We start from the raw sequence: 13,707 nt of genomic DNA, 5'->3' as shown, positions 1-13,707 counted from the left end.
ACAGTAAAGGTCTTGGGAATATAAAACAGATTTACACAATACAATCAAATATATTTGAAATATATATATTTCAGATATATATTTGAAATATATATATTTCAGATATATATTTGAAATATATATATTTCAGATATATATTTGAAATATATATATTTCAGATATATATTTGAAATATATATATTTCAGATATATATTTGAAATATATATATTTCAGATATATATTTGAAATATATATATTTCAAATATATATCTGAAATATATATATTTCAGATATATATTTGAAATATATATATTTCAGATATATATTTGAAATATATATATTTCTACATTCAACAATTAGCATGTATGCTTCTTAGAAATGCACTATCACGGCAATAAGTTTTAGAAGACCACTTACAGCATTATAGTATTTTATTAGGGCCAGAAACAGCAATACAATGTTTTGATTGGGACTATGTAGTAAAAGTATATTTTTAAAAGACAAAAGAATGATGAATACAAAATTGAGCATGATTTCAGGATGTAGAAAGGGGGAAAATATGTTTTGATAGTTACTAAAGTCGCAATACATATATTCCCTCATTATAAATACATATGTATGTGCACGCCATTCTTAGTACAACATATAAGAACAACCAAGAAATATGCATTGGTGAGATTAGAAGTACATGGAAAAGGTGACATTTTCTCTTTAAGCCCTTTATGAACTATTAAATTAGATTAAATGAGTGTACTAGATTGTGTACATATATATGTACACAATGAAATATATATATTTCAGATATATATCTATATATCTGAAATATATATATTTCAAATATATATCTGAAATATATATATTTCAAATATATATCTGAAATATATATATTTCAAATATATATCTGAAATATATATATTTCAAATATATATCTGAAATATATATATTTCAAATATATATCTGAAATATATATATTTCAAATATATATCTGAAATATATATATTTCAAATATATATCTGAAATATATATATTTCAAATATATATCTGAAATATATATATTTCAAATATATATCTGAAATATATATATTTCAAATATATATCTGAAATATATATATTTCAAATATATATCTGAAATATATATATTTCAAATATATATCTGAAATATATATATTTCAAATATATATCTGAAATATATATATTTCAAATATATATCTGAAATATATATATTTCAAATATATATCTGAAATATATATATTTCAAATATATATCTGAAATATATATATTTCATTGTGTACATATATATGTACACAATCTAGTACACTCATTTAATCTAATTTAATAGTTCATAAAGGGCTTAAAGAGAAAATGTCACCTTTTCCATGTACTTCTAATCTCACCAATGCATATTTCTTGGTTGTTCTTATATGTTGTACTAAGAATGGCGTGCACATACATATGTATTTATAATGAGGGAATATATGTATTGCGACTTTAGTAACTATCAAAACATATTTTCCCCCTTTCTACATCCTGAAATCATGCTCAATTTTGTATTCATCATTCTTTTGTCTTTTAAAAATATACTTTTACTACATAGTCCCAATCAAAACATTGTATTGCTGTTTCTGGCCCTAATAAAATACTATAATGCTGTAAGTGGTCTTCTGAAACTTATTGCCGTGATAGTGCATTTCTAAGAAGCATACATGCTAATTGTTGAATGTAGCTGTATTGTGTTGTTTTCATTTTTCAAGGCACAAAATCCATCCAGGGACTGATTAGACCCCAAATCCACTGGTGTTTCTGCGATTATTGAGAATCACATTCTTGAAACTGAGAGGAAATGGAAATCTAAAGTTTTTTTTTTCTTTTAAAAAAACTTGTGGCCAAGTTGTTCTTTTACTGGTAATTGATTAAAGGGTTGCAGAACACTGACCAATATTGACATATATTTGTACTAACCAACAGACAATACCTATAACCAATAGTCTAATAATCCCATTTACATCTCTGGTTTCAAACATACATGAGTATTTATTCCATCTAGTATCATGTTTTTGAAAAGATAATGAAAAAGAGAAAGAGGGGCAACAGGATGGTATGAAACAAGAAAACAGATGAGGAAGCCAGAGATAATGTAGAGGCCCAAAATGTTATACTTCAAGTAGCTGGAAGATGGTCATAAGTGAGAGTATCTATCTACCCTGCTCATGTTCCTTGGAAAATTATTTGGGGGAAATTTTTGTAATCTAGAATAAAGATGCATACTTCCATAGAGACTTTACATTTGCTTTTCGCAGACAGCTGAGGGCCTACAAGTATGGAGCCACTTTAAAACAAATTAACAGGCTCTAGGTTATGTGATTTGGGCTACAAATCCATAAGGACTAACTTGCGGTTGCAACTTTTCAGGGAGAGAATCCTCCCCTTGTGCTACTCTGCATCAAGACAGCTCTGGGAGTGTGGGTAGGAGACACACAAGTGTAGCTTTTGGGATCACGGGCTTTTGAGATCCCAGCTTAGAGTCTGGACAGTCTCCTATTATATTATCCTCCTTGGTCTTTACTGGGCTTTATCTTCTGTCTCCCCAGTTTCATAAGGCCTTGAAAACCAGAGTTCAAAACTCAAGTACACAAATGTCTTCAGAGCAGAAGTGGCTTCACTAGCTTCAGTCTTGGTCTTACCAAGGATAACTTCTGGGTTGCTGTCTTCACTTATATTTTGGCCTGATAACTTTATAAGTAATTTATAGTATATATGCATATGTGTGTGTTTGTGTGTGTGTACGATATAAAGGAAAGTACATTGCAACCGATATTTTGGCATAATGAACAGAAGACACTTCTGTCAGTCAAAATAACTGTTAAAAAATCAACTGGGTTGCCTCAGGAGACAGTGAAGTGAGCTTCCTATAATTAGAAGTGTTCTAGTAGAGGTTGGATAGTCACATGACAGGAAAGCTATAGAGGCAATCTAACAATCAGATTTACCAGTCCCTCTGAGCCCTTAGGTACCATGACTATAAAATACAAAGGAAGAAGCATGTCACAGTTATCTATGAGAACTTATCACACCAGCTCTCTCTGCACAGAGCAGTGCAAAGTGAAGAAAACATTATAATGACAGAAAGGAAAAATTAAGGCTTTCAGTCAGTGGTTGGTGACTTCAAAGCAACTGATTCCCCAAGAGTGGCTATTTTCAGTCTGTTGCCTTTGCTTACCCTAAATACAGAAGCTACACGGACAAATTTTTGCTGACTCCCACATTCACTTTCCTCTTAGTCTTGTAATATAGATTCCAGTAAATCATGTGTAACTTTAAACGAATTTCCTTTAACAACTTCAAGGACAAAGTTCATATCTTGTCCATCTTTATATCCCTGCTGCCCAGCAAAATGACTGGCATATAGCAGATACTCAATAAATGCTTGCTCGGCGGACCTCTCTCTCTCTCTCTCGAGTATAACACTCTCATATCTTGTCCATCTTTATATCCCTGCTGCCCAGCAAAATGACTGGCATATAGCAGATACTTAATAAATGCTTGCTCAGCGGACCTCTCTCTTTCTCTCTCGAGTATAACACTCCAATTATTTTTCATTATTCTTCAGGTCACATGGATAAACCCACCTTGCTAGGTTATTCTTGTGAAAAGTTTATATGAAGTTGTCTTTACTTACTGATGAGTCTGCTGTCATCAACATAACCAACAACCAAGCAGAAGGACTAGTACATTGTACAACTATTGGAAAGTGCACACTCAGGATCACTAAGAATGTTTTATGTGAGGATTACATTTCAATATTTTTCAAACCCTGATTGCCATCCAAACATCCCTGGTTGTCTAATTTATAAATAAGATCAAGTTTATGCAATTCCATAAACTATAAACCTATAAGAAAATAGCTGATATTTAATTAAATATAATTATATAATTTAAGTAACTTATATGTTAATAAATACCAATTATTTTCTTACAGGTCCATAACAACCAATATTTACTTATATCAGTTAATAAATATCAGTTATTTTTCTTATAGGTTTATTTATACCAGTTAATTAAAATGTCAATTATTTTCCTTATAGGCTTATAATATTTATATTTGTTAATAACTACCAGTTTTTTTTTATAGGTTTATATCCTGTGAAATGGAGGGAACAATTCATAAATATCACTTGGATATTAAAATTCAACTGAGAAATATCACTTTGTATTAGATAGCTAACGAGGGATCCAATTTTTAAAAGAACCAAAATAATGAGGGTCTTACCTCAGCATGAGGAGTAGGGGGCAAAACCGAAGTCTCGTTTTCAGTAATGTTTCCAGTTGGCCCATTGTTTGGTGAACTGGGACCAGACCCCGGGGAACTACTACTGACTGAGGATTCTGAAAAATAGTGTGAAGTACAAATATATTCATGAAAAACATACAAAGATGAACTTTAGTTACTGTAAGTAATACACAGCACTGGACAATATTTTATCTTCCCCCTACATGAACGACAAGCACCACACTTCACTAAACTGAAAAAACTATAAAAATTTTTGAAGCACTTCTGAATTTTCATACCACTTCCCCCCCACCTTTGTTTTCACTGCACAAAATACGAGGTAGTATCTAATAGTTCTAGAGAAGTAATGACATGCTGTTAGAGAGGGTACTAGAAGATTTTGATGAGGAAAAAAAAAAAAGGAATCTTCTCTCATTTGCTCTTTTGCTATCATTAAAAATAACAGTGATATATATATAATGACCTGTGCACACCAAAAAACTAACTCATTAGACATGAGACCCAAAGCCATTTCTGTTGTGTCTGAAAAAAAGTGCTCAAATGCTGTGTCTTAATCTGCTCTTTACTTGATATTCCAAGGCTATACCAAAGTTGTATGAAGAAAATGCAATAGAATGTAGAATCTCTACATCGCATTGATGGCCTTGTAAAACACCATCTGACCTTAAGTCAACCCAACTTATTTTCCAGAAGATGAGAAGTTCCCTAAGTTTAACAAATAAAATTTTAAACATCTAATTAAAAATATATATAAATTTCCGATTTCTAGAAATATAGCTAGAGAAGTCATCTTATCAAGCCTTGTAAATTATTTATTGGGTTCTAATTAATTTTTACCTTCATTCACTTCAAAATTTTTCTAGTTGCCTCATCTTTCAACCTAGTTTTGCACACATTACCTTGCCTCATACTTTGCAGAGAGTTCTGATATTTGAGAACCATACTTCTGATATTTCCACCAGCAGATTTTCTTTCTCCCTCACCCTTCCCATTTCAAAAGTAAAGCATTTCTCCTCTTCTCCCCTTTCCAAGACTAGCCATTTACTCTCACCCATGACGCTGTCCCCTTACGTAGTTTGAGAATTTTGTTCCATCAATTATTCGGAATCTTCAGGCCTTGCTTCTCCACTGGAATTGTCCCTCTAGTCTGACAGCATGCTAATAATTCTTGAGAAGTAGTGTGCTCTCATAATGTCTACTCATTCCTTCTAGCCCTGGCAACGTGGCTTACTACCAACTGCAACTCTTCTCTCAAATGCCCCCAAATCTGAAGGCTTCTGACAAAAGCCATCATTCTCCATATCCTATTTTTCAATAATGTTTTCCACCTCCATGTTTGTTCACATCTCCCTGACTTTTTTTCCTTCTACCAATTCCTAAATAAATTCACCTAAGTTTGTGGCCTTATTCCTTTTCTCTTTCCCTTGTCAAACTCACTCAATATCATAACTTCAAATGTTATTTTAAGGCAGAGCACTCTTGTGAAAGTTTCTTGCCTTTAGCTTTCATAAATTTCAGCCTGAATTCCTCTGGAATGCTGGGCATTTTTAATCTTCCATTACATGGGTGTCAACTTCAATGTATTCCAATATTAAATGTTTTCTGCTTATCTCTGTACTTATCACCGCCCTTAAAGTCATCCTCATTCCCTTGTTTACCCCAAATCTAATGAGGTCTTTTCCATTTGTTCTTCGCATGATCTCTCATCTATGTCTGACTACAATCATTTCAGTATAAGCCCTTGTTATTCTCTCATGAACTACAGGAAAAGTCTCTTATTACTTCAGAGTCGCTCCAGAAGTCTCTCAAAACTTTTTTCCAAACTCTTGGCAAATGCATCATACTGAGACAACTTTCACTGTGTCCTTCTGCACCAAAACGGAGCCTAACATTTCCTTCTATTGCCTTTACTGCACTCTGCGGTCAGTCAAATTAAATCACCTACTCTCCTAAGTGGCAAACACTTTCCCATTTCATACTTTTCTATCCTCCTTTCTCTCCACTTCATTGCAGGCCCAATCCCACCTGTAAACTCAAAGCCCGGCTCATGCACCATCAGAGAATGGGAACTCCCAATTTCCAGGCAATATTTTCTTTTCATCCCTCAGAACACCAATAATTCCCAGCTTTCAACTGCAAATATTTCTCTACTCAGAAATGCAATGCCACTGGAAGGAATGTGAGATTGGTGGTAGAATTCTGGTCTTGCCACTTATTCATTGTAGGATTTGAACAAGTTATTAGAATAATAAAATATATAAATGCATCTTTCTCACTGACTTTCTGTCTATATGTCTTGCTTAAATTTCGATTAATATACTTTTTAAAAATCTTTGCCTCTTCCTTGTTTACTTTTAACAAAGAAAATGAACATGTTTTTAAAACTTTTACAGGAGCGTCTTTTCCCTAACTCCTAACTCTTGTCTTTCCAATATGACTAAGTACTGATTTCTCCTTAATATCTCATTCCCATTTCCACATTAAAAAAAAAAATCTTAAACATGCTGTCTTACCAATTTTTAATTCTATTATTTATATTATTTTATGTGATATTCAGACCAAACTATTTTCTTACATAGAAACCACTGCTATAAACATTAGTATTCAAGGCAATAGTGTATTCTACAACATCACACTGGACGGGACCTGAGGAGAGGTAGCAACTGATTTTCTGAGAATACTGACAAAACCTCAGAGAAGAAATGATATGATAACCAAAGCTTGAAGAAGAGTAGTTCATGAAATGCAATGGAGAAGGGGAGGGTGGAGAAGGCATTACAGACACAGGGATGAGTCGATGCTTGGAATTTTTAAAGAACATGGCAGAAGGGGGACAGAAAACCCTTGAATTTGAAAAAGAGGAAGCTGGTAAATGACTTCTGTGTCAACTATTGGGAGTAGAAAGGTAGCATGGGTTTGCAAAGAGCATACACTTGAACCTATGAAACGGGGAAGAGAGAAAAGATATAAAGGTGAGAGAATATCAGCAATGGGAATTTAACTGCTATGATGTTATTATGGTCTCTGACTAGATACTAAAGATAACTAGTAGTAAGATCCAAACAGAGGTCATCCAAATTACATGAAAGTTGGCAGAGAAATGGGAAGGAATACAGGTGAGGACAGCTGTATGTCTGGTAATTCAGAGCCTCCGAAGACATTTAGAGTAAGTGCAGCATGTCAGTTTAAAAAATCTACCAAAGCATTCACTAGTCCCAACTCACTGACCAGAAATGTGTGTCTAAGAAATGCACAAGCCTCTCTTCAAATACACATTATTTCCTGACATAAAAAAGGGGACTTATTATCTCACAAAATTAAGAAGATAAAAATATTATATTTTAAATGTAAAGCAAATCAGGTAAAACTCTGGCATATCATAACCCTTATAATGAGGAGTAATCATTACTCAGATAACTATTGAGATAAATTCCACTTCAATTTGGTAAGAAAGAAAAGTGACTGTAGAGAAAAAGTTATAATCAAGAAAATGAACTAATAGGAAAATAGAAAAGATACTGGGATAAATAAATATGACCTTAGATATTAGGATTATAAAGCAGAAAAACTAGCAAAAAACTAGTCTCTCCAATTAGAAAAACAATCTATCTCCATTTACACTATACAATTGATATGCTTATTCTTTAAATTAATTATAACAAGTTCACTTCCCAACCCCACTCCTCAACCAAGGACCTCTACTCATATAAGAAAATCTTACTTAAAATTTTTACTTAATAATATTTCTAGAAAAAAATTGTCTATAACTGTGAACTTAGAATGCAATTGTTCTAAATTAGTGGTTATATTTCACACAGAAAAATAAATATAAACCCTAGTAAAATAATTTCATCTATTGATCATTTCTTCACTATTTCTTATTCCTCAAGGAAAAAAAAAAATCCCATGGTAATCACTAACATTCTTCTACAGAAGAGAATATCGATCTGTTAGGATTGAATAGAAGACTAAAATTTTGTTTTTCCTAATTAATCTATTCAAACTTTTAAGTCACACTATACCTAAATACACTTTTCCACCTCCACTTCCACAATCTTCAACCAAATTGCCTTTCTGAAGTAAACACTGTCATGGCTAAAAGAGGAAGAGAAAACAAAACTTAAAAACAGGCTAAGGATAAGATCTAACCTTGGAGAACTAATACCAACTAACTACATTGGTACAATTTTCCTTGAGAATGGAGAAAAATGGTTGCAGGTTACCACTTCTTTCTTGAGGTAACCAAAGGAAATAACCAGGTACAATGCATATCTTTAAGTAGATACTCAACAAACAGTAGCCAGTATTATTATTTCGGTTAGCCTTTTTCATTCTTGTATCCTTAGGTCTTCTCTAATTTCAGACCAGGTACAACTGGGACTAGGGGGGTTTGTAAGACATCAGGTTGAATTTCCTAACCTGTTCACCCCACTACTAACCAGGCAGCTAAAAAAATAAGAACTCTTCCATTTGAGACTAGTGAAAATGACAATTTCTTCCCCTTCATAAAAAGCAATATATCCCCCTTCTGCCATAAGTCCCAGTTCACTAGTAAACACATAAAGTCATTTATGAGTTCTGTAAATTTGTTGAAAAGTCAAGGTTTTGCTGCTCCACGTATTTTAATTTTCCCAGATGTATTTGGTACATTCATGTCTGAGTAGGGGGAAGTGTTCTTCTTGGACCTCCCTCTGCTCATTTCTGATCAAATTTCATTAAAAGTTATATTTGCCTGGTTGGCATTCCCAAAATGGACTGCCTGTTTCTGAAAAGAATAAGGTGAGCTTTGGTGTTCCCTAGTTATGCCTTGATTGACACATAGCTCTGTTTTTTCATTCATTTCCTGTTTAACACAGTTGGTTAATGCATAGCAAGGTTTACTGAACTACTTCTGAGTTTTCAATATAATTTCCTTCCAATAAATATTTCTCCTCAAAATAACTTTTAATATTCAGCAGGTATATTATTCTAAACTTTTTTTCTTTTTCATTCCTACTACCAGCATGTTTTGTTAGTATATGTCTGCCCAATCCTCAATTACCTGTCACCTCAAACATTCGCTTCTTGAATGAAGTGACAACATTTCCATCCTTCCGCCTGAGTAAGGGGCTGCTTCTCCTCTCTGCCACTTTCTGTTTTAACCTGGACCGCACCTTCAAGTTGGGCTCAGAGGCTGAAGATTGAGACAAAGAAAATAGATAAAAATTAAAAAATAGAGAGCCAAGTGCTCCTGTGTTTAGAAAAGAAGTCTCACCCTTTTCCTGGTCCCTTCTCATTCTCCAATTATAGACCCAAGCATATAAATAAGGCATTGACCCTAAATTAATTAAACTGACAAATATAAGTAATTATTTCCATGTAATGTGCAAAACGTTTTTCTACTTCTCTAAATATGAAAATGAAAAGAGAGGAAAAATATAGGTTTTCTACTTATTTTATCTAGAAGAATTGGGATTGGTAATGGTAAGTTTAATCACTAATTATGTTTGGGTCAGAGTAAGATTTATTACACTTGATTGTTGGCCCAGTTAATTCTCTCAAGGGTGAAACTCAATAACCACAAAAACAGTAACTTAATATGATTTTAGAGACTCTGACCTGACTTCTGGTAATAAGAAGACACCTCTGTACCATATAATTTATGTGTAATTCTGACTCCTGGAGTATTTCTTTGTCAGTAGTTTCTAACCTAAAACCCTGGGAAAACACACTTAGTGTAAAAACACCAAACCGGCAAGAATCACTGTGAACAAACCTTTTTATACATTCAATATACTATAGGCTAGAAAGAAAGGGTGACCAAATCTTAAACGAAAAGTCTGAGGTAGGCTGTATGTTCCAAGGGATAAATGCACATTATTCATGCATATGTTACTATTTCTTTGGTTAAATGATTCTAAATTGTGAAGCACTTTAATTAGTGACCATTTATTATGTTTTTAAATAATTATAGTTTAGAAGATGGAAACACTGAATTGAGTCTCTGTGTTGCAGAAATCAATGATGGTGGTGGTGGTGGTGGTGGAAAGGTTTTTTCCAATGACAACTAACATTTATGTAGTGTTTTCTATGTTCCAGTATTGTTCTAAGCATTTTTGTTAATATTAACTTGTTTAACCAAAAAACATCCATATGGCATAGATAATATTTATAATTTGATTATATCAAGGAGAAAACCAAAACACAGAGGGTAAGTAACTTGCCCAAGGTTACAGAAGTAAAAACGGATGAAGCCAGGATCTGTACCCAGGTCATCTGGCTCATGTCTATTCTCCTAAATACTGAAAGGACTGTATTGCTCTTCCACCCTTCCTTATGTATAAACATCATAAAAATCATAAAATAGCTTTGCCAAAGCATCACTAACCATCTATAGTAGATAAAATGTTATAATTTGGCTAGATTTTTTGATCAACGAAACTATTTTCTTTGAAGGCATTTATACTTTTGCCATACTACAAAGGGTATCAAAAGTAGAATGTACATTCTTTCTCCTTTCTTTTACTTTCAGACTTCAGACATCTATACTTATTTTTATCTTTATTCTTTTCTTTTTCACTTCTCTACAGCTTTAAACTTGAAACTAGAATTCTTGCATTATAGGTTTTCTTGGAGTTGGCTAGGTGAAATAGGAACTTGAAAGTTAATTTCAGATACAAAAAATAAAGCAAGTTAACTTTTTTTGTCTTGTACACCTGATTTTATGCCTGAAAACACTGAAAAGGTAGAAAAAAATTGAAGACCTGAAAATACTGTAAAAGTAGAAAATCAGGAGGTGGGGCAGAGATCAGGGCTGAGAATGAGAAGCTCAGAGTAACAGAGACCTGAAATGTGTTACTTGCTGGGCCTCCCACCTTGAGGCAGACAAAGTAAACAATTTTGGGAAGGATTCAGGTTCTTTGCCAGACCTTCCAGGAGTGGCAACCCACTTTTTTTAGTGGGGAAGTCTGAATCTCAATTACTAACACCCAACTCACCCAGGATTGAAGTGAGAAAATGAGACTATATTAACTCACTTAGGTTTGTTTCCCTATGTACATTTATTTTTAAAAAAATTTAAATATAAATCTTGTCTCTGAAAAGCTATCGGTAATAAATTTATTCATCTAAAACCTGGAAAGGAAAAATGAGAAACTATGAATCCCTAGGTGCTAACTATATTGATATCCTCTGTAGCCTTGTTTATAACCCTAGGACAAAATTCACAGATTCTCAGACTTAGTTCTAGACATGACTTGATTAAACCAAATGGATTCAACACTATAAATTGGCTGTCCAGCGGAGGTAAATTGATTAATCACTTCCAACAACAGTGTATATTCAGTAAGATTCTAGTGCTTTCTGAGTCTGATTCTTCCTTTGTCAAATGTAATTCTAACACCCTCCCTGACCTTACCAGTTGTGGCCACCCAATCAGAATCCTGAGAATAACTGTGAAGATCTGGGTGAATGTGAGAGGGAATAAAAGTTTTAAGGAACTTATATTTTTGGTGCCATTGCCGAAGGCTACACAGCTAGGAATGGCAGAGCTAGGATTTGTTCCCAAATCTCCTAATTCTCAGTCCTGTCTTCCTCCCCCTTCTAACACATGACACCAGCTGGATCTGAGTGTTGGCAATCAAGACAAAAATGTGCCAACAACTTGGAAAAATAGCATATGCCATTTAAACATTCTACATGAAACCTACAATTTCACAAGCTTTTCAGAAAGAAATGACTTTTAAGGTTGGCAGATAGCTTTCACTTCTATGTTTGTCTATTTCAGAACAGGCTGGATATACACCTGCTAAATTTCTTTCAGTGGTCAACATAAGAAAGCAAACACCACAATAGGAATGAGAACTGGGTTCTAGTCTTGCACCTACTACCACTAAAATCAATAATCTTGAATAATTCATAGGCTCTCTGAACATCAGTTCATTCATGCAAATCAGTTATGATTCCTTTGTAGTGCTTGGAGTCAAAGAGATGTGTGTTTAAATGCCTGCTCCACACATCCGCTGTTTAGGTCAACATAAGAAAGCAAACACCACAATAGGAATGAGAACTGGGTTCTAGTCTTGCACCTAATACCACTAAAATCAATAATCTTGAATAATTCATAGTCTCTCTGAACATCAGTTCATTCATGCAAATCAGTTATGATGATTCCTTTGTAGTGCTTGGAGTCACAGAGATGTGTGTTTAAATGCCTGCTCCACACATCCGCTGTTTGGCTTGAGATGAATTATTTTATATCTTTAAAAATCTCCATTTATCATGTTAAAATGGAAATTGTTTTTTCTGGATTTTCTCCATTTGCCCCAACAGACTCCATTTTCCTTCCTTCTCTGAGCCCATGGAGGCTGAATCCCAAAGTTATATCACTACAGTCCTTTGCTGGTTGGATTTCATTTGGGCTCCACCTACTGGCAGGTCAGGCTGGTGGTCACAGGAAAGAGGAGGGAGGGGGCAGGGTATCACACACTCTCCTGTTGCAGTGCTGCACCACTGGCCCTAGCTTAGTCTCTTCCTGACCTTCCCTCCCTCTGGAGGCCTCCAGCACTCCAGGAACAATTTCTTCTCCTTTCTCCTTCAACCCTAGAAGTGGGAACGGCCTCTGCTGTTGCTGTTTTCTGGGTGTAAAGAAACATTGATTACTCTAGTTCCTAATCTTGATTAATAATTACTTATCTTAATTAATATTATGAAATATTCTAAAAATATTATTAACATAAATAATATTAATTCAATGGAAACTTCTTCCTTTTCTCCTTATGATCATTTCCAGTAAGAATGAGGAACTTCTTTATACCACGATATGTAGTATTCACTTATTTTGTCTAAATATTGGTGTAAAGAATATTTATAACCTGGGATTAAAAGTAAATAGAGACAAGGTTCATACAGCAGGTAATCATTCTTAGTGGATGGGGATGTATGTAAGACATAAAACTAAACAGAGTAGAATTTATAAACAGGTAAATAAAGAAAGTGAAGGAAATATGTAAAGCCAATTACTAACCAAAAAAGTATTTTAAATGTACCAGTAAAAGTTCAGAAAAGGACGACTGTTATTTTTGTTGTTGTTGTTTTTATAGATAACATTGCACAAAGCAAAGGACTAGACCAATTTTAGCAATCTATTCTTCTACTTATTTTTTTCTTTTGTTTTAGCATAAGTTCGTTAGTCTTCATAGGTGGACTACGTGGAACATTCATTAATCAATATATCTATTGATAGAGTCTATCAATTAATCAATCTGTCTTTTGGGGGGACAGACTGCCAGTTGAGCTAGGAACTTAATTTCACGTCCTTTATTGTCTTAACCAAGATGTAGGGTAGGCATTATTACTGCTCTTTTATTGAGGATAAAACGATTCACAGAGATTAAACAACTCACTTAAGGTTACAGTTTATACATGAAGGAATTAGCATTGGAATCTGAATCTGGGCTGT

The 13,707-nt window shown here is 33.8% G+C and overlaps 1 protein-coding gene across 1 annotated transcript in view; it reads right to left on the bottom strand.

The window, feature by feature from the left end:
* Positions 1-9,441, bottom strand: part of LOC103606804 (histone deacetylase 9-like) — a gene marked incomplete at its 5' end in the record, with an annotated part of 39,726 nt that extends 30,285 nt beyond the window's left edge. Inside the window, 2 exons of the mRNA XM_008591347.1 lie at positions 4,248-4,363; positions 9,310-9,441. Of these exons, the coding sequence (XP_008589569.1) occupies positions 4,248-4,363; positions 9,310-9,441 (248 nt within the window). The remainder of the gene's footprint in view (positions 1-4,247; positions 4,364-9,309) is intronic.
* Between the last annotated feature and the right edge of the window lie 4,266 nt (positions 9,442-13,707).

This window comes from Galeopterus variegatus, unplaced genomic scaffold, assembly GCF_000696425.1.
Source record: "Galeopterus variegatus unplaced genomic scaffold, G_variegatus-3.0.2 Scaffold6854, whole genome shotgun sequence".
NCBI lineage: Eukaryota > Metazoa > Chordata > Mammalia > Dermoptera > Cynocephalidae > Galeopterus > Galeopterus variegatus.
This window is presented reverse-complemented; position numbering and strand designations above follow the sequence as displayed.